At 48.9% G+C, this 18,412-nt stretch overlaps 1 protein-coding gene across 1 annotated transcript; it reads left to right on the plus strand.

Moving 5' to 3' along the window:
* On the plus strand, positions 1–5,892 carry HEMGN (hemogen). Its single transcript, XM_054054381.1, has 4 exons — positions 1–211; positions 3,375–3,468; positions 3,923–4,203; positions 5,319–5,892. Exons 1-4 carry the CDS (start codon positions 130–132, stop codon positions 5,402–5,404), a joined length of 543 nt encoding a protein of 180 aa, XP_053910356.1. The 5' UTR covers positions 1–129; the 3' UTR covers positions 5,405–5,892.
* Positions 5,893–18,412: the final 12,520 nt, after the last annotated feature.

Here is an 18,412-nt window from a genome sequence, read left to right on the forward strand (position 1 = left end):
TCCTGGCCAGATAAGATGTTTGGGGCGGGCAGTCTGCATTTTTTTCAAGCTCTCATTATGCTGCACCAGTATCTCCAGATGCTGTTCCCAGGGAACTAAGCTGCTTTCTACATAAAACTGCAAAAAGCGATGGAGAGCTCAAGCAAAGACCATGGTTATTCGGATGCTTCCAAGCCATGCTCTGCAGCCCATGAAGAGAATGCTGTGCCAGGTAATGAGACGACTGCTAACTTGAGTTTTCGGGCAGAGGAGAGAGTGATCTTTGACACCAGTGGTTTCCAAAAAGGAGTTAATAATTACCAGTCTGTGCTTGGGGGATGGAGGATGCACATTTAACTGCAGACATATGTGGCTTTTTGCATGTTGTGTTTCAGATTACAAAGGCAGAAGTACCTATAAAGGCTTTTCAACTATGACAAAGTCCCTCAGGCAGCATCAGTATATGTTTGCAGACTGGCAATACTGTCTCATTGTTCTCTTAGCTTGATAGATATTTTTCTATTTTAATTTCAACTCTGTATTCTTGTGTCCTCTCCTGAATAATCTTTCATTGGGATGCAGATGTTTTACTGTAACCTCCCCTGTTTAATGCTAGCAGGTGATAGAAAATTTTGGAGCAGCTGCATGAGTGCTCTCTTGGACCAGTTAGGAGAGAACAAGGGGTGTTTGCTACCTGTGCAAAGCAATTTGCTTAGGGTAGGTTGGAAAGGAGACTGATCACAAGCAGCTAAAAATAATTTCACAGCTCAGACAATGTTTTGAAAAGGAATAAAAATTACCTTGGCCGCAAAGGGATATGCAAGAGTATATGTACTTCAGCAATTAAACTGAAGCCCTATGCAGATCCTGCTGTTGTAACTTGTAACCTCGTCTTTGAGTGCAGCTTCCTGTCTTTTCCTATGTGGATGGCAAAGTCATCTCCGGCTGGCTGTGCCGTGCTGCCTCTGATACCGCTTCATGTTGGGGAATGTCTACCCAGGCTGTGCATTGTGCAGTCCAAGTGCAATGTTTTTCACCTCAGAGGCTGACACCACTACTGCTCATGCCATGACTGAGAAACTCTAGCACTGGCATTGCATGTAGCCTTCACACCTGTATTGCACCCTGCTGTGCCCCTTCTCCTTAGTCTGGTTAGGCTTGAATTTTTTTAGGAGAGGAGCTGTCTTCTCCTATATGGCTCTCTTTGCTCTCAGAGCAAAGGGGGATCCTGGAACTACTGTATATAATACGGCAATAAAAGAACAAAGAAACTAAAAGGCACCAACAGAAAGTAGCATTATTTTTTATTTTGTAGTTGTGATGTTGGCTGTTTTTATTGTTAGACAGCAGTTGGAATGTCATGCCCGAATTTGGGCAACTCAGCACAAGGAAGACAAAAGCATACTGGGATGAGTCCAGTGTAGGTCTACCAAGACTGCTGAAGACTGGAGCAGGTCACATATGAAGAAAGGTAGAGGAAACCAGGTCTGTTCAGCCAGGAAAAGAAAAGGCTGAGAGGGAGATCTCATTTCAGTCATCCTCTGCCTAACAAGGATCACAGAGAGGGGAGAGACAGACTCTTTTCAGGAGTGCATAAGGAAAGGGGTCACCATGTCCACCAGGTCCACAACAGGGCTGGATAAAAAGGAAAATTAACAGTGAGAGTCGTGTGGAGACCAGAGAGATGGGCGTTGAGGTGTTCCCAGCTTCTCTGAACAAAGTCCTGGAAAGCCTCATGGAATTTAAAAGTTGGTCTGGCTTTGATGAGGACACGAACAGAGACCAAAAGAGATCTTTTCCAAGATAAATTTTTGCAAGATTATTATAACTATCACAAGTGTTTTATGTAAAGATCTACTTTAGGTAGAGGTTGGCTCCTGCTGTCTGTTTTGCTTTCTTTTGTCCAGTATTTCTTGCATTTAACAGACATATGGGATACACGAGCTGCAGTTCCAGCTCTGGCATGGAAATCCTTCTCACCTTGCCAGTTCTCTCAACTGGACAAGGGAATGACGAAACGACCATTCATCACTGATTTGACCTAACGCTTCAGTGTGAGCTGAGGCTCTTTGTGCAAAGAGATGGATCTGACTACATCTGGAAGGAATAGGTTGTAGCTTTGCTTTTTCATTGTGTGCATTTTGTTGAAACTATGAATATCAGCACTTTCGTGACCACTTCAGTGTATGCATGGGAAGACTCCCTTCTCCCTCCAGGCCCCAGGAAGGAGGTGTTGCTCCTGAACAGCCTGAGCCAGGTCTTTATTATCACAGGCTGGAGTCTAAGCTAGAAAATTCAGGGCTGACTGGATCAGAAACCACAAGATCTGTTGCCACATCATCAGGGCTGTTGTCAAGTGAAAACACAAAGACATGGGAGGAGGGAGAGTTCCGTGTTGACTTCAGTGAAGTTCAGGAATTAATTTGCCAAGGTGTAGATAGCTGAGATGCCTTTACCTCAGGAAGCCATTTGGAGCCTTTTGCAGACAGTGAAATGAGCTCAACTTACTTTAGCATAAGAAGCCATTATGTGGGATGACTGGGACATGGGGAGAGGGTGGACCTTTCTCCTGGTGGCTGTAGGTAACTGGCACAATTTGCCCAGACAGTAAAGTCAGCACTGGAGTGTTCTCTTGAGTCAGTCTGTCTTCAGCCCTGCCATGGTCTTCTTCATAGCTGCAGATCAGCTTGGGCCTGCTTGTGTGGTGTTTGGGACCAGCCTCCTCACCCCCAGCAGCATGCACTAGCCCTGTTCTGGTCTCTGTTTGGGTTACCATCCCTTATAGAATCTCAGACTAATAAACATGAGCATTTGTGTAGAGAAAAGCCTGTGTCCACTGGCTCAATCCCTTGCCTCATAGTTCTGTTCCTGAGTTGTAGGGTTGGCTGCTCTGCAGGGCTAAGTTTTCTCCTCAGTTAGTTAGACGAGCATCTTAATCGCAGTGATGTCTAATTGAACCTGTCTGGGGAATGGGGTAACAGCAGAGCAAACACTAAGAACTATCTTGCAGCCTGTAGTGACATCTGGCCAAGGGATTTTGTGGTGTCCTGATGGCAAGAGAAGGCTACCCCATGCTTCCATCAGGCCCAGGCTCACTACTGTGGTAAGTAGGTTGGTCAAAGGTCACCTCAAAGATGCAACAGTAGGAAGAAAAATGCAGACAGAAATTTAGACTACCTATCAGCGCAGGAGACTGGGAGCTTTAGGTGGTGCATCATTGGATCCTGCTCCCTGAGGTTGAGCTAGTAGTACAGCACACAAGCAGTTTCATATCAAGACCTGCTTCAAGAGAAAAAGAGCACGGCCCCTTGCATTGGTGCTCTGTTACCAGTCAAGGAGGTGTTGAATTGTCCCTTGGCCAGGATGTCATGTTAGCACTCAGTTTGTCCTCATAGAAGTCGTCATCACCCGCCGCTTGAGAGACCGGGAGCTGCTCCGGAAAAGAAAAGCAGAAGCCCAGGAGAAAGACTCAGCTCAGTGGATTCTGAGGTAAATCTTGCTTATGTTGTGGAGTGATTTTCATGGTGTGCTTAACCTGAGCCCAGACAAGGCAGCCCAGCCCCTGCATCTTCACAGAAAGATAGAGCCACACTGGCGTCCACCGGTCTCCAGCGGGGGAAAGGCGGTCTGCAGCTGGTAGCTGCTGAAGGTCTAGGCAGTTGTTGGAGGGCAGAGATGGAGAGGGTGTGGATTATGTAGATGGTAGGGTTGGGTGGCAAGTAATCCTTAACCACAGCGTAGGGCCAGGGAAAAATTTAGTGCCCAAGCTCTGCATCAGTGGTGCAACCACAGGAGGCTGCCAGGCAGGGCTGGAGGGGAAAGCTGCAGAGGTGCAGCTTCTGCTGGGATGCACACGGTTATGATTACAGCTGGGCCCAGCAAAGTGGCCTCAGGGCAGGAGGGAAACTTCTCTGTCCCACATCCAACTCTTCATTCCTGGCAGGGAGCAGAAGAACAAACGACAAAGGAGAGGCAGAGGAGGCAGGCAAAGGCAGGGCCGCCAGCCAGCAGTGAAGCCCAGCCAAGATCCAGATCCAGAACCCATGGTGAAGCCCAGCCCAGAGCCTGAACCAGTGCTGGACCCCCAGCCTGATTCCCAGAAGAATACTGAGCCAGCACCTTCTAAGCTGGTACTGCCAGTGCTGTCCATCCCCAGCCTGGCCAGTGGGATACAACTAGGAGAAGTGGAAGGCAAGCTGGCAGCCAAAAGCCAGGATCCTACAGGTGAGCTTCTGGAGAGCTACTGGCTCTGTTGGGGCTGGGGAGCCAGTGCAGTGCTGCCTCTTGAGAACTGCCAGGCAAGGCTGCCCACCTTACCAACAACCAGCCCATGGCATCACTAAGGCATGGCTCCCTACTCCACCAAACATGACTTGGGTAGCTGTGAAAGGCAGGCTGTTGGGGCTGTGGGGCAGGTACTGCTATCCAAGTCATGGGGAGTGAGGAAAAGCCCACTGCCATCAGCAGAGTCAATGGCGTGGAGTCTGTGATCCTTGCTTCTAAGTAGCTCCTTGTCCTAAGGACTCCTCTGTGGCTCTGCTAAAAGCCAGGTTTGGGCAGAGGTCCTGTGGAAAGAAGATGCAGTCTCTTGAGGCCAGAGCTGGTCAAGGAGAGCCAAAGCTTGGACATACTCTGTCCACAGTCCACGCAGTTTTGGGGCTGATATTGGAGCATCACTAGGACAAGGAGTGAGTATCTGCAAAGGACTAACCCTCCAGGACCTACCAGGGCCGAGGCAGGAAGGGCATTAAGCTGACCTTAATGGTAGATTGCTGTCTGGGCTCAGGAAATCAATTTACAGCTAACACAGCTTGGTCCAGCAGGAGTTGCTCCCAGATTTGGCTTGTAAAGAGGAGAGTACATTTAGGTTAGGTTAGGTTAGTGACCCAATCATGCAGGTTGCTTCAAAACCAGGAGGACCTAGGATCTGCTTCAGAGGAAATGAATGTCCTCTGGCCCACAATTACTGCATCTCCAGCAATGTCTGTGCCCAGCGTGAAGAAGAGGCCTCTCAGTGCAAGGTGTGCAATACCCTTATGCCATGGAAAACAACCATTCTGCATCCTGGGGACTGGGACTAACTGTCCGGCTAACTAACCGTTCCATCTCGAAGCCCTGACACTTTAAAATGGGCAAGCATCAGGGCTGTGTTTATTTGTCTCTTGGCTTTAAGCACACTGGGGCTTTACTGTCTCCAGCTCCCCTTCACTGCCATTTAGGAGCTACCTAACATCACAGGCAACAGCAGCAGCCTGGCAATGGGGATTTGAGTATTGTACAGAGGGGTATCACAAAGAGCCCCCCAATGCAAAATTATCTGTTTCTTATGTGACTTATAGGTGAAGAGGAGGTGCTGAAACCCACAGAAGCAGGAATACCAGAAGCTTTGAATATTCCTCTGGAAATTGACCACCAGGATTATTAATACAGCACAGATCTTCTATTTCAAATTTGTTTGGGGATTTCTAAAATGTGTTTACTCTTGCCTGACAAACTCTAATAAGCACTGCAGAATGACTTTAACTAGTTCCTTCCTTGCAAGCAATAAAGCACATAGTCAGCACATCCCTTCACTTTCTATGCTTTTAGGTTACAATGAGAGGGAATGCGGTTGCTTGCACATAGACAGCCCTTTGGGAGCTCCCTGCTCTCCGTGGCTCTGCCTTTGCCCTCTCTGCCAGCAGACTGTTTCCTCTGGGTGGTGGTGCCATGGAGAGCTGCATCATGCCCCGCCACCTTGCAGTTTAAGCATATAAACAAGTATTTATCTGTATTTCTGGAAGGGATTTCTGATTTGCAGAAATGCGAGTGATATTGCAAAGCTGAAACCCACTGCGATTTTTAGCTGTCCAGAGCTGCCTGGCTTGGGCTTTTTCCTGCACCCAATAAACCACACAGCACTTTGTGTTATCATCTCCAGTCTGAGTGTCTTTCTCTTGGTCTGTTTCCCTCCCTGCAAAACAGCTTGCCTTCCTGGAGCCTGGGAAGTGTTTTGTTTTCATTCTGACCTTGCTGAGCCACCACATCAGGTAAATAAAAGATGGCAATAGGCTGAAACTTGGTTGAAACTTTTGACAGAGAAATGCCATTTTGGGCAAAGACAGAAGCCACTCTACACAGCTGCTGTGTCCCTGGATCCCCAGCCACATACCCTGGATTCTTCCAGAAGCAAGGAAGGAATGGGGCCCCGGTCTCTCTTTCCCTCCATTTTGGATCTTGTGGTCTTCTCTCCCATGCATGGTGGGGGAGGCTCTCTTACATTCCTGTAATATCCTAACACAGAGGGTCTTTCACCTGTCGGGGTGGGTTGAAGGTCTCCGTTGTCATTATCTGACTCACCAAGGGCCTGTCTCCTAGAACACAGGGCTGGCCATATGCTGAGGTCACCCTCAATTTGAGGGATTTATGGATTTTTCATGTCTCCAGAGATCCTGCCCCCACTGTCCCAGGCTCTGCATCTCAGCAGATGTGACACCTCATCAGTAACATCAGTAACTAGTAGCACCATCTCTCCAATGACAGGATGGACATCACTGACTCCCACCCCTGCTTCACTCCCAGGGATGTCAGATGAGGGGCAGACACTCACAAGCACTTAGCACAGCCTCTCTATCCCAGAATCTTGGGATGACTTCTGTAATTACACCTGAAGCTCTGAAGCACCTGGTGGGTGTCAATGCATAAAGCCTCCAGCAGCCTCACAACAAAGCAAATACAGCCCACTCTGTATGGGCAGCTCCTGGAGGGACAGGTCTCTCCGTGCAGGTGTCTTGGCACTGTTTTGGTCTCCATAGACATCTCAGCTAACTTAAGGTTGTACTGTGCCCTTGAGTGAGTGACACTGGTGGGAGCAGAGCAAGATCTCTCACTTTCTACTATGAACTATCCAAACCTTGTTCATGACACCATATACTTCAGGTAGAGCTGGAGCTCCTCTTGGAAGTCCTGCAGCATGTAGGGAGCTGTGGCCAGAGTAGAGGCTGACCCCAGACCAAGGCACTGGGTGAAGACAGCTGAGGCTGCACTGGCCTGAAGAGGAGACAGAATCACAGAATCACAGAATCACCAGGTTGGAAAGGACCCACTGGGTCATCGAGTCCAACCATTCCTAACACTCCCTAAACCATGTTCCTCAGCACTTCATCCACCCGTTCCTTAAACACTTCCAGGGAAGGCGACCCGACCACCTCCCTGGGCAGGCTGTTCCAGTGCCCAATGACTCTTTCTGTGAAGAATTTTTTCCTGATATCCAACCTGAACCTCCCCTGGTGGAGCTTCAGGCCATTCCTCCTTGTCCTGTCCCCTGTCACTTGGGAGAAGAGCCCAGCTCCCTCCTCTCCACAACCTCCTTTTAGGTAGTTATAGAGAGTAATAAGGTCTCCCCTCAGCCTCCTCTTCTCCAGGCTAGACAACCCCAGCTCTCTCAGCCGCTCATCGTAAGACTTGTTCTCCAGCCCCTTCACCAGCTTCGTTGCTCTTCTCTGGACACACTCCAGAGCCTCAAAATCCTTCTTGTGGTGAGGGGTCCAGAACTGAACACAGTATTCAAGGTGCGGTCTCACCAGTGCGGAGTACAGAGGGAGAATAACCTCTCTGGACCTGCTGGTGACCCCATTTCTGATACAAGCCAAGATGCCGTTGGCCTTCTTGGCCACCTGGGCACACTGCTGGCTCATGTTCAGTCGGCTGTCAACCAGCACCCCCAGGTCCTTCTCTTCCGTGCAGCTCTCCAGCCACACTTCCCCCAGTCTGTAGCACTGCATAGGGTTGTTGTGCCCCAAGTGCAGGACCCGGCATTTGGCCTTGTTAAACCTCATGCCATTGGTCTCGGCCCAGGGGTCCAGCCTGTTCAGATCCCTTTGCAGAGCCTCCCTACCCTCCAGCAGATCCACACTTCCTCCCAGCTTAGTGTCATCTGCAAACTTGCTAAGGGTGCACTCAATGCCTTCATCCAGGTCATTGATAAAGACATTGAACAGAGCTGGACCCAGTACTGAGCCCTGAGGAACTCCACTTGTGACTGGCCTCCAGCTGGAGTTAATTCCATTTACCACCACTCTCTGGGCCCGGCCATCCAACCAGTTTTCAACCCAGGAGAGTGTGCGCCTGTCCAGGCCAGAGGCTGACAGTTTCTGAAGCAGAAGGCAATGTTATGGTTGAGCACCATCACAGAAGTTGTGCCAGGGTCCTCCTGCAAGTGTGATGCCCACATCACATTGCAAGGAGGTTGTGCTGTAGGGTCTGCTGCTGCCAGGCAGGCCAGGGGACCCTTGTGGCTAACAGAGCCCCACACATGCCATGGTGGAGGCCAGCAAGAACTGGTGACTCTTTCCAGCTCTCCAACACTCTGCAGTGCTCACAAGAAGAAGGAATCAGCCTCACTGCCCACCTCCACATCTGCACACATTTAGGCTCAAGCGGTTCCAGAACTTTTTAGACTTTGGGGTGAAGATAATTCTGGGAGGCCCAAGACTCATCTCACATCTCCCATCAGTCAAGGAGGGCACAAAACAACAAAGCTCCTCCTTCTTCGGTGCTGTAGTGGAGCTGTAGGGGGTGGCAAAGGCCTGACAGTCCCTGTGAACACGGGGCAATCAATGCTCATTGCTGAAATACATGTGGGCAGCAGTACTAATCCCACAGGTGAAGGCCCATGGGAACCAGAGAAAGACGCTCTGTCCATGTCTGCAGAGATGCCATTGATGGCCAGGAGGTCCTGGAGTCACTCCGGGTACCATGTGCTCTGTCTCAGAGCTGATCACACTCTAACTGGCTTCTTTGGCAGCCAGTAAGAAAGGTGTGCCTGAAAGCAATAAATCTTATCGCAAAATAACCATGGGAAAGATAAAGCCCTTCTTATCAGCACTTTCACTCACAACACACATTTTATTTCTCTGACAAGAGGACAAATTACCGAGCTCTTGCTTACATGGATGGGGTTTAGGTGCAAAGCTGGAATCATGTGGGTCCCCGTGCATCCCTGAGGTTAAGTCCTGCTGTCTGAATGAAGCTGGGGCTGGGCTGGCAAGGGCAGCTGTATCACGGAGAGGGAGGCTGCTGTTTTTCAGATACCTTCACTCCTGATACATTCGCTCCTTCCTGAGCCCCAGAGAGGTATCTTTACCCAGGGCCACTAACAGTGTGTCCAATAAAGGAAACTTTCACCCTCTTGAATGACAAGTAGCATATGGGTCTGAATTGAAGGGGAAGGCTGGAGGAGGTCAGAGACCTTTAACTGATTGTAGTCTTTTGGCTGATGAAGAGTGGGCGATGGGTGCACGGGTTCTGAGCTATGGTACCAGGGAGCTGGGTCAGTGGTCAATACAATGCTCTGCTCCTTGCTGCGCTATACAGGTGACAGGGCTATGTGTGGCTCTTACAGGACAGTCTGACCTGCTGCCTGACCCATGCTGACAAAGGCAAGCATGCCATGATATGCAGTGCGTATGACCACTACAATTGTCTCCTCACTCATGGAGTTCAGCTTAGTGTTTGTTAATGTTAACTGGGTTGGGCTGACCATGCTGCTGTGAGCTGATCCCAGGGCCACAGGTCCTGTCCCTGTGTCCTGCAGATCATGGGGAGCCATCTTGAGCTCTGACAGCTGTGACAGGACAGCTAAGGAAAGGGAAGCTGACATCATATCTAGGAGAACCAACATTGCCCTTTTGTTTGCTGCCAATTACCTTTCAGTAGACTTCCAGGAAACATGCTTCCAGTTCTGTGGGAGAAGAAAGGGTATTTGGTTTGTGCATCCTGCCTTCTTGCTTCTCAAACTGCTCTTGTTAAATGGAGTCCTCCACATCTGCAGAAAGTTAGGGGTGATTTGTGGCAGGCTATTGCTCATGGGTGATGTTTTGAGCCAAGAGGGTTTTCTGGTTCTCAGCAGAACTACAGTCATTGCTAAATCTGAGCAGAAAGAAGAGGACCAGCAACTTAGACTCGGGGCCACCAAATGTCAATGAAAAGCCATTCTACTCCACAATGGCCTGGTCTTACACAGGTAAGAAAACTTTCTGGCTGATCTACCAATATTGACTTTAAGCAGTAAATCCTGGTGACAGCAAATACTCACTCCCTCTCTGACCACGATTTCCTGCTCAGAGCATGTTAGCTCTGATCCTTCCCATTTTGTGTTTGCCATTTAAATAAATGCTTCTCTAGTACTGCCAGGGCTGCCACAGAACTGCAGCTCTGTACCCGGCTGGGCTCAGCAGTGCTACACCAGCCAGCCTGGCTCTTCCGTTCTTCCAGGAAACCATATAACTGTAGAAAAAGTGAAGTGGGAAGGGATCTCTGGAGATCTTTAATCCAGTCCTCACTCAAAGTATGACAACTCTGACCACACTATTTAGGGTTTTCTCCAACCAAGTGTTGACCATCTCCAAGACTGGAGATCCCCATCACTCTCCCCCCAGTCCCCACCCCAGGGCTGCCCCACTCTCACAAGGTTTTTCTCCTATCCAACCAGACTTTCGTTTGTCAAAGCTTTTGCTCCTTGTCTCTTGCCCCATCATGGTGCACTTCAAAAGACCCCAGTTCCATCTTCTCTGTAACACTCTTTAGGACTACAGGTTAGACTCCATGCTCCCTTCTCTTCTCCAGGTGAACAAAACCAATTCCCTCAGCTTCTCCTACGTTCCAGCTCTCCATCTCGACAGCATCAGCTGGGCTTGACTGTAACAATGTCTTCCTCATGCTGGTTTACCCTTAGTAGATCCGGTATTCTAAGCATGGATTCATCCACATTAAGCAGAAGGAATGGCCACTTGCTTCAGCCTGCTGCCTGAAGCTCAGTCCAACCGGATGGACTAGGGGCTTTAAGCATGATTGTACCTTTATCACCCCAAGTCCGCCTGAGGCTTCCACCGAGGAAACACAGAAAACACAGGGCAAAGAAACCAAGTCACGGCTTGTGCAGTAAACTGCAGTCTGAGCTTGGAAGCCTTCATAATGATTCTTTTTTCACCTGTTTTCCATACACACCAACCTCCAAGCTACTTGTAGAAGCACACAAGCATGGTTTGAGAACAGAATGACACGGCCCTGGAAATTCCTGCATGGAATCATAGAATCATAGAACCACCAGGTTGGAAAAGACCTCTTGGACCACTGAGTCCAAGCATTCCTATCTACCACTAAACCCTATCCCTGAGCATCTCGTTTACTCCTCTTTTAAACACCTCCAGTGATGATGACTCCACCACCTCCTTGGGCAGCCTCTGCCAGTGTCCCATGACTCCTTCTGTCATATCCAGTCTCAACCTCCCCTGGCGCAGATTGAGGCCATTCCCCCTTGTTCTGTCCCCTGTCACTTGGGAGAAAACGCCAGCTCCCTCCTCTCTACAACCTCCTTTCAGGTAGTCATAGACAGCAATAAGGTCTCCCCTCAGCCTCCTCTTCTCCAGGCTAAACAACCCCGGCTCTCTCAGCCGCTCCTCATAAGACTTGTTCTCCAGCCCCCTCACCAGCTTTGTTGCTCTTCTCTGGACACGCTCCAGAGCCTCAACATCCTTCTTGTGGTGAGGGGCCCAGAACTGAACACAGTATTCGAGGTGCGGTCTCACCAGTGCCGAGTACAGAGGGAGAATAACCTCCCTGGACCTGCTGGCCACGCTGTTTCTGATACAAGCCAAGATGCCATTGGCTTTCTTGGACTGTGGAAATATTTAACCACAGAGCGAAGCGGCAGCTCTGGTGCCGTGTTTCCATAGCACAGGGCGAGCATTGCCCGCCCGATTTCAGCTACCCAGCTTTTCATTCCCACTGCATAACGCTTTAAGCGATGAATCAGAGGCTTGCCATCTGACTCCAAGCGCTGCGCATGCAGCCAGCTCTGGATAAAATCAACTCCGGATAAAACCAGCGCTGAATAAACCCAACTCCGGATAAAGCCAACGCTGCAGTGAACAGAGCTCCCTCGGGCTCGGAAAGCGCTGGAACCTCACGGCGCCCGCGCGTACCTCGCCCGGCGGCGCAGGCCTTGTCCGACAGGGCCCTCTGGCGGCAGAACCGGGCACTGCAGGGAGCGGCGCGGCTCGCCGCCAGGGGACGAGGAGCGTCGGGGCGGTGTCCTCCTTCCCCCGCGGAGCATGGTCGGCAGGCGCTGCGTTTCTACACCGGAATAACTGTCAAGCACTGGAAGAAACTGCCCAGGGGGGTGGTGGAGTCACCATCCCTGGAGGGGGTTTAAAAGAGGCTGTGGTGCTTAGGGACGTGGTTCAGTGGTTGAGTTGGCTGCGTTAATTTTACATTTGGACTTGATTATTTTGAAGTTCTTTCCCAACCAGAACGAATCTGTGATTCCAAGTGGCAAGTGATAGAAGGAGAGGAAATGGCCTGGAGCTGCACCAGGGGAGGTTCAGATCGGACATGAGGAAACATTTCTCCACCACAAGGGTTATCAAGCACTGAAGGTGGTCGAGTCACCATCCCTGGAGGAGTTTAAAAGGTGTATAGAGCAAACCAGATGCTCAGAGATATGGTTTTGTAGTAGACAGGTACAATTGGGCTCAATGATCTCAAAGATCTTTTCCAGCGAAAGGATTTTGATTCCTTTTCTGCCACAGGGCTGTTTGCAGAAATGAAGTGACATCCTGGCCCCACAGAACTGACTGCAGCAAGGTGAATGTCTGACTTCCTGGCTGCAAAAGAATCCTGTGCGTGATTCAGGCCATGGTATCTCTCTCAGTTTGTCAACAGTAGGGAATTGAATTGGTGGCTGTTAAAAATGAGGAAAACCCCATTTTTATTAAGGTCCTGCTTTGTTGGAGACCTAAGGTGAAGATTTTGTTTGCAACAGTGTTAATTGTTGCACTGCTGCAAGTGTTGCTCTACTTAAGTCTAGTTCCTATTCTGGCAGAGAGGTAATATGCCTTACATACACTTAACTGTATAGTGTTTGTTATGAACGCTTAAGGTTTGTGGTGATAGGATGAGGGGGAACGGGTATAAACTGGAGAGGGGCAGATTTAGACTAGACATTAGGAATAATTTCTTCACCATGAGGGTGGTGAGGCACTGGCACAGGTTGCCCAGAGAAGCTGTGTCTGCCCTATCCCTGGAGGTGTTCAAGGGTAGGTTGGATGGGGCCTTGGGCAGCCTGGTCTAGTGGGAGGTGTCCTTGCCCATGGCAGGGGGGTTGGAGCTGGATGATCTTTAAGGTCCCTTCCAACCCTAACTATTCCATGATTCTAAGTGGGTAGGCTCAAACCCATTTTTCCTGGTTGCTTCAGGTGGTCCTTTCTTTTGCCTTTTCTATGCAAGGGAAGAGGAGGAGAAAACCTCCATGAAGACAAAATACAACAGAGATTACCAATGAAGGAAAATTGTTCTTCACGACATGGCTTTTTTTTTAAAGAAATGTTCCCTGCATAAAGATCCAAGCCCTGAATCATCCTCTGCTTCCTCCGTGAACCATCCTTTACTTCCTTCCAGTACTTAAAAGGGGGCCTACAGGAAAGCTGGAGAGGGGCTCTTTATCAGGGAGTGTAGTGATTTGATGAGGGGTGATGGTTTTAAGCTGCAAGAGGGGAGATGTTAGACATCAGGCTGAAATTTTTTAGTATGGGGATGGTGATGCATTTGCACAGGTTACCCAGAGAAGTCATGGATGCTCCATCTCTGGAGGTGTTCAAGGACAAGGTGGATGAGACCGTAAGCAGCCTTGTCTAGTGGAAGGTGCCCCTGCTCACGGCAAGGGAGTTGGAACTAGATGATTTTTAAAGTCCCTTCCATTCCAAACCATTAAATGATTCTATGTATGATTCTATGAATAAACCCACTAGTATTAACAATAATACTCCAGGAACACAGCCTCTCACACGGTGGCAGAGTGGGACCACTTACTAGGCATATGTGGTAACTCAGTCATTTCCACCTTTGCCTAGAGAATGGAGCCATGGCGTGCAGTCAGCCTTCATGCAAAGTCATGTAGGACATCTGAAGAACATGGAACTTTTGTGTGACCACCAGTGCACTTTCCTTTTGTCCAGCCAAACTCCATCTACTACAGCCTTCCAGAGCTCCCTGAGGTGTTACAAGCATGGCAGAGGGCTAGGGCTTGGAGCACTTTCTGCCGCATTTTTCTTGGGTTTAAGGTAATTATCCCAGTCAATCTGGAGTGCATTTGCAAAAAAAGCTCTTTTTGCTCAAGTGCACAACCCAGACTGTCCTGCACCATTGACTGCGCTCCAGTATATAAGTTACGTTAGCTGTAGTTCACTTAGAGAAAGGTCCCCCTGTTCTCTAATTTAACCTTGGCAATCACATGCTCAGGCAAGTCTTCCAGGACAATTTTGTATGCCTCCTGCTTGCTTTCTCACAGAGCTGGTGTTCAGGGCTGTCAGGATCCCACACTGGTGGCAGCTTTCACATATGGGGCTGCATTCAGATTTCTCCCATCCAGGTTTTCTTTGGTTGGACAAAGTCACGCGTAGCTGACTGCTGGTCAGTAGAAAATCTACTGTGAGAGATGAGCTGCTGAGATTTCCACTCCCTCTCCATGTTTCTCCTGCCTCTAGCCCTGGTCCAGACTCCATCCCACAGCAGGGACTATGGATTGGTGCCAGTGGACACAATCCCAGCAGAGGAACCCCATCCCTGGGCTACGTCTACCTCTCACACTCCCAGGACCTGCCCTCTGGTAGCACAAGAAGAACAGGCCACAGCAGATGCAGAGCCCTCAGACTCAATGGAAAGAAGAACAAACATTGCACACCTCAGGGGACAGTCCTCTCCCAGCCCGCTGGCGTGGGATCTCTTCGTTGTGATGGTAGACAGGATATGGTCTTAAATGCAGCTTGCAAATATGTTATTATTCAGGGGTCACAGCTTTTTGTTTACTTCACAGTGCAGAGGATTGGGACTCGGCCGGTCTTGTCTTTGCCTGAGCTGATTTTAGCTTGCTTGGCTGTGAAAGCTGTCCATGGTCAGATAACCAACGCTTACTTTTGTTTTCATTATACTGATAACAATTATTTATTCTGTGTAGTTTGAACTGTCTGTGGCTCCAGGGCAACATCATGAGTACCAGCCCATAGCAGTGGTCAGTTACTCGCTGCAGCAATAGTGTAAACCTGTGATGTTCAAGTAAAGACAATTATAGAGGAAACAAGGAGAACAGAATAAAAACAGTTTGGAAACAGTAAAAAAACGATATATGTACAGAAATAAACTCAAGTGAACCTGAAAACTGAGAAGCAATAGATCAGCAGCAGCAGCACTGTGTGTCTCCTGTTGTAGAGAAGGAAACCTTCATCAGGGACATCATGATCTCCCTATTGAAGACATCAGGACACTGCTAACTTGTGAGACATCCTCCCCCACACCTCTGCAGCCATCAGCCTTGGGACACAGGAAGAGTGAACATAACATCAAGAAGCAGGGGTAGATACTATGAATATTGTGTGTATATGTCCATAGCACTCTTGGCAGTATTATTGAGTTTTTTCTATATTAATTTGGATTTTGAGACTAATAGTTGAAAATATTACATTGCTGAAACTTTTGCATGTAGTAATGGTAAACCCTTGGCACTTACAGTGGTCCATCTGTTCAGAACATGATTTTGAGTGTTACACAGGAAGGGACAGAGACAGGAGTCAGGAAGAGAACAAATTCACAGTGGCACATCTATTTCTACATCCAAGTGGCTGCTACTTAAATATCTGGACTGTGATCCATTCCACTAAAGCATTCAAGCAACAGGAGTATTCGTGGATATAAATGCTCTTTTCCAGAGTGCAGCATTGGGCTGTCACTTACACAATCCAGTTCTTGAATGCTAATTACTACATAATATGCCATTTTACCATGGCTCTGGGGATCTCCCACATGCTCAGGTGAGATGGCCAGATCTCAGTCTGCACAGCACAATCTTGCACTGGGCTCACCACCTCCTCCTGCTCTCATCACTGCAGACTTCCCCATTGTTGCTACTTTTTGCCTAGCTTATCCCAGACTCGGTATGATGAGTTGGGATAGGGTGGCCAGGGAGCCACCTAGGCCCAGCCTAGGGCCAGCACTCCAGTGAGCACTTGCCTGATAAGAGACTATGTGCTAAAACGCATAGCTATAGAAGTGGTATGAAGCCTGGGACACAGTTTATTAATCTCAGAAGGTAACAACTTGGACTCATAAACACCTTTTCCAAGTGGAAGAGGTCAACATAAAGTGCAGATGGTGTCCTTGCAAGAGCCAGCCACAGCTGTAGTTGACACAGAGGGCCTCATGCACAAAGCAAGCTGTGCCTCTGCCTTCAGACCAAGAGCTCTGTTGCTGGCTCAGGACTGCTTCTGAACAAAAAGGTCAGAAGATGCTCACTAGCTCCTTTGCCACTTAAGATCTCTTTGGGTAGTTCACAGACAACAGCTTTGCAAATTCCTAATTGGCTAGCAAATCTGAGCTTCCTGGCATCAGAGAAAGAAAGGACAGCAGTGGGAGCAGCCCCTCTGAGCCAGCCCACAGCTACCATTCCTGCTTACTCCGTGGCCACTTTCAGTCAGACATCTGGCCCCGAGTATACAACGACCTTATGGGCTTCCAATCAGCAGAAAAGCTGATACAGCCTCCTTTTCCCCGTCAAGAGCATCAGTTTTCCTAGGCTTACATTAGCTCACATCCAGGAACTGCATGAGTGGGACATCCTATCTGATCACTAACGCTGGCATCACAGTTCTAGGTTACAGATGCAGCTAAAGCCCATCTCCAGCTGCGCAGACTGACCTCTAACTACATCTCACAAAGCTTTGGACTCCCTCCAAGGTACTCCCTCCCGGCCACATGGCAGCTGCTCCCCCATCTACTCTTGCTAATGAATTTGATACACTTCTTGGCCTCTTCCAAAGGCAGACAAATCCTATGTGGGAGTCCTAGAGCTACTGATGAAGAACTTCCTATCTGCTCTTTAATAATTTAGCAGATTAAGCTGCCTGTTCCCATTTCATTCATAGCCCTCCAGACAGCTTGGGTGCCAGCTACAGAGGCAGCTTTTGCTCAAAAGGAAAAACCCTCAGGAAGCCCGTCTACACACTCTCAGTAGGAAAAAGGGCAACATCTGCCATTGCCTTAGCTACATGCAAGCCAGACCATCACCCTGAGGTGTGGAGTTGCCCCTGAAGGCCTGTTGCATCCCCTGTTAGTTACAGTTGTCCCTTGACTAATTGTTCCCACAGAGGTTGCAGTTGCACAAGGTGAGCACAGCAGTAGTCAGCGGCTGCAGGAACTCCATCTGTGCAGCCAAAAAACCTCACTGGCCTGGGGTATAGGAGGCAAGACCAAGCATTTCTGGTGCTGCTGCCACAGGAGATATAACATAACGTCTCCAGAAGTAAAACCTTCTCCAGCTGGGCCACCTCCACAATAGAGCAACCAGAGAGTAATGAGTGTGAATCATGATTCCCTTGCCCGTCTCTCAACCTGTGTTCCTGTCGCAGATAATACTCTTGGCTTCCCTACCTGCCCATTTTTAGTAGAGGCACCTGGCTGGGATGCATCTTCATGCGTTGATATCTGGGGCACACTAATGGCCTGACAGGAGAATCATTGAATGGTTTGAGTTGGAAGGGACCTTAAATGTCATTTAGTTCCAACACCCCTGCCATGGGCAGGGGCACATCAGGCTGCCCAAGGCCCCATCCAACCCGGCCTTGGACACTTCTAGGGATGGAGCAGCCACAACTTCCCTGAGCAACCTGTGCCAGTGCCTTACGACTCTCATAATGAAAAAATTCCTCCTTGTGTCTAATCTAAATCTGCCTCTCTCCAATTTATACCCATTGCCTCTAGTCCTATCACTACCAGTCTTTGTAAACAGTCCCTCCCCAGCTTTCCTGTAGCCCCTTTAGGTACTGGAAGGTCGCTATAAGATCTCCTCGAAGCCTTCTCTTCTCCAGGCAGAACAACCCCAGCTCTCTCAGACTGTCCTCATATGTATGAGAGGCACTCCAGCCCTCTGATCATCTTTGTAGCTCTCCTCTGGATCTGTTCCAACAGCTCCATATCCTTCTTATGTTAAGGATTCCAGAACTGGACACCGTACTCCAGGTGATATCTCACAAGAGAGGAATTGAGGGGCAGAATCACCTCCCTCGACCTGCTGGGCACGCTTCTCTTGATGCAGCCAAGAAGAGACCTTGAAAGCTAACTGATTACTTGGGGGGGTTGTAAAATTTTGGTAAGCCACCTCTGGCCTAGTCTTGCACTGCTTCCCTGAACAATGTCTTCAGTAATCCCAGCAGACCAAAGGAAAAGGAAAGACAGACACAGAAAAACACAAGGAGCAGCAAAACACAAGGAGCAGCATGTAGCACACATCACTCTGTATCATCACTCTCCTGGTCTCAGGAGTGCATGGAAGCCTTGAAAAATTCAGAGAGACACTTAATTACAAACAACAGAACGAATATTTATTTCCATTACAAGTGGAGTAGAA

Source organism: Cuculus canorus, chromosome Z (genome assembly GCF_017976375.1).
Source record: "Cuculus canorus isolate bCucCan1 chromosome Z, bCucCan1.pri, whole genome shotgun sequence".
NCBI classification, from domain to species: domain Eukaryota; kingdom Metazoa; phylum Chordata; class Aves; order Cuculiformes; family Cuculidae; genus Cuculus; species Cuculus canorus.

Coding starts and splice junctions, on each gene's coding strand:
- HEMGN (XM_054054381.1), top strand. CDS start 130: ATGGAGAGCTCAAGCAAAGACCATGGTTATTCGGATGCTTCCAAGCCA. Junction 212..3,374: donor TGAAGAGAATGCTGTGCCAG/GTAATGAGACGA, acceptor TTGTCCTCATAG/AAGTCGTCATCACCCGCCGC. Junction 3,469..3,922: donor TCAGCTCAGTGGATTCTGAG/GTAAATCTTGCT, acceptor CATTCCTGGCAG/GGAGCAGAAGAACAAACGAC.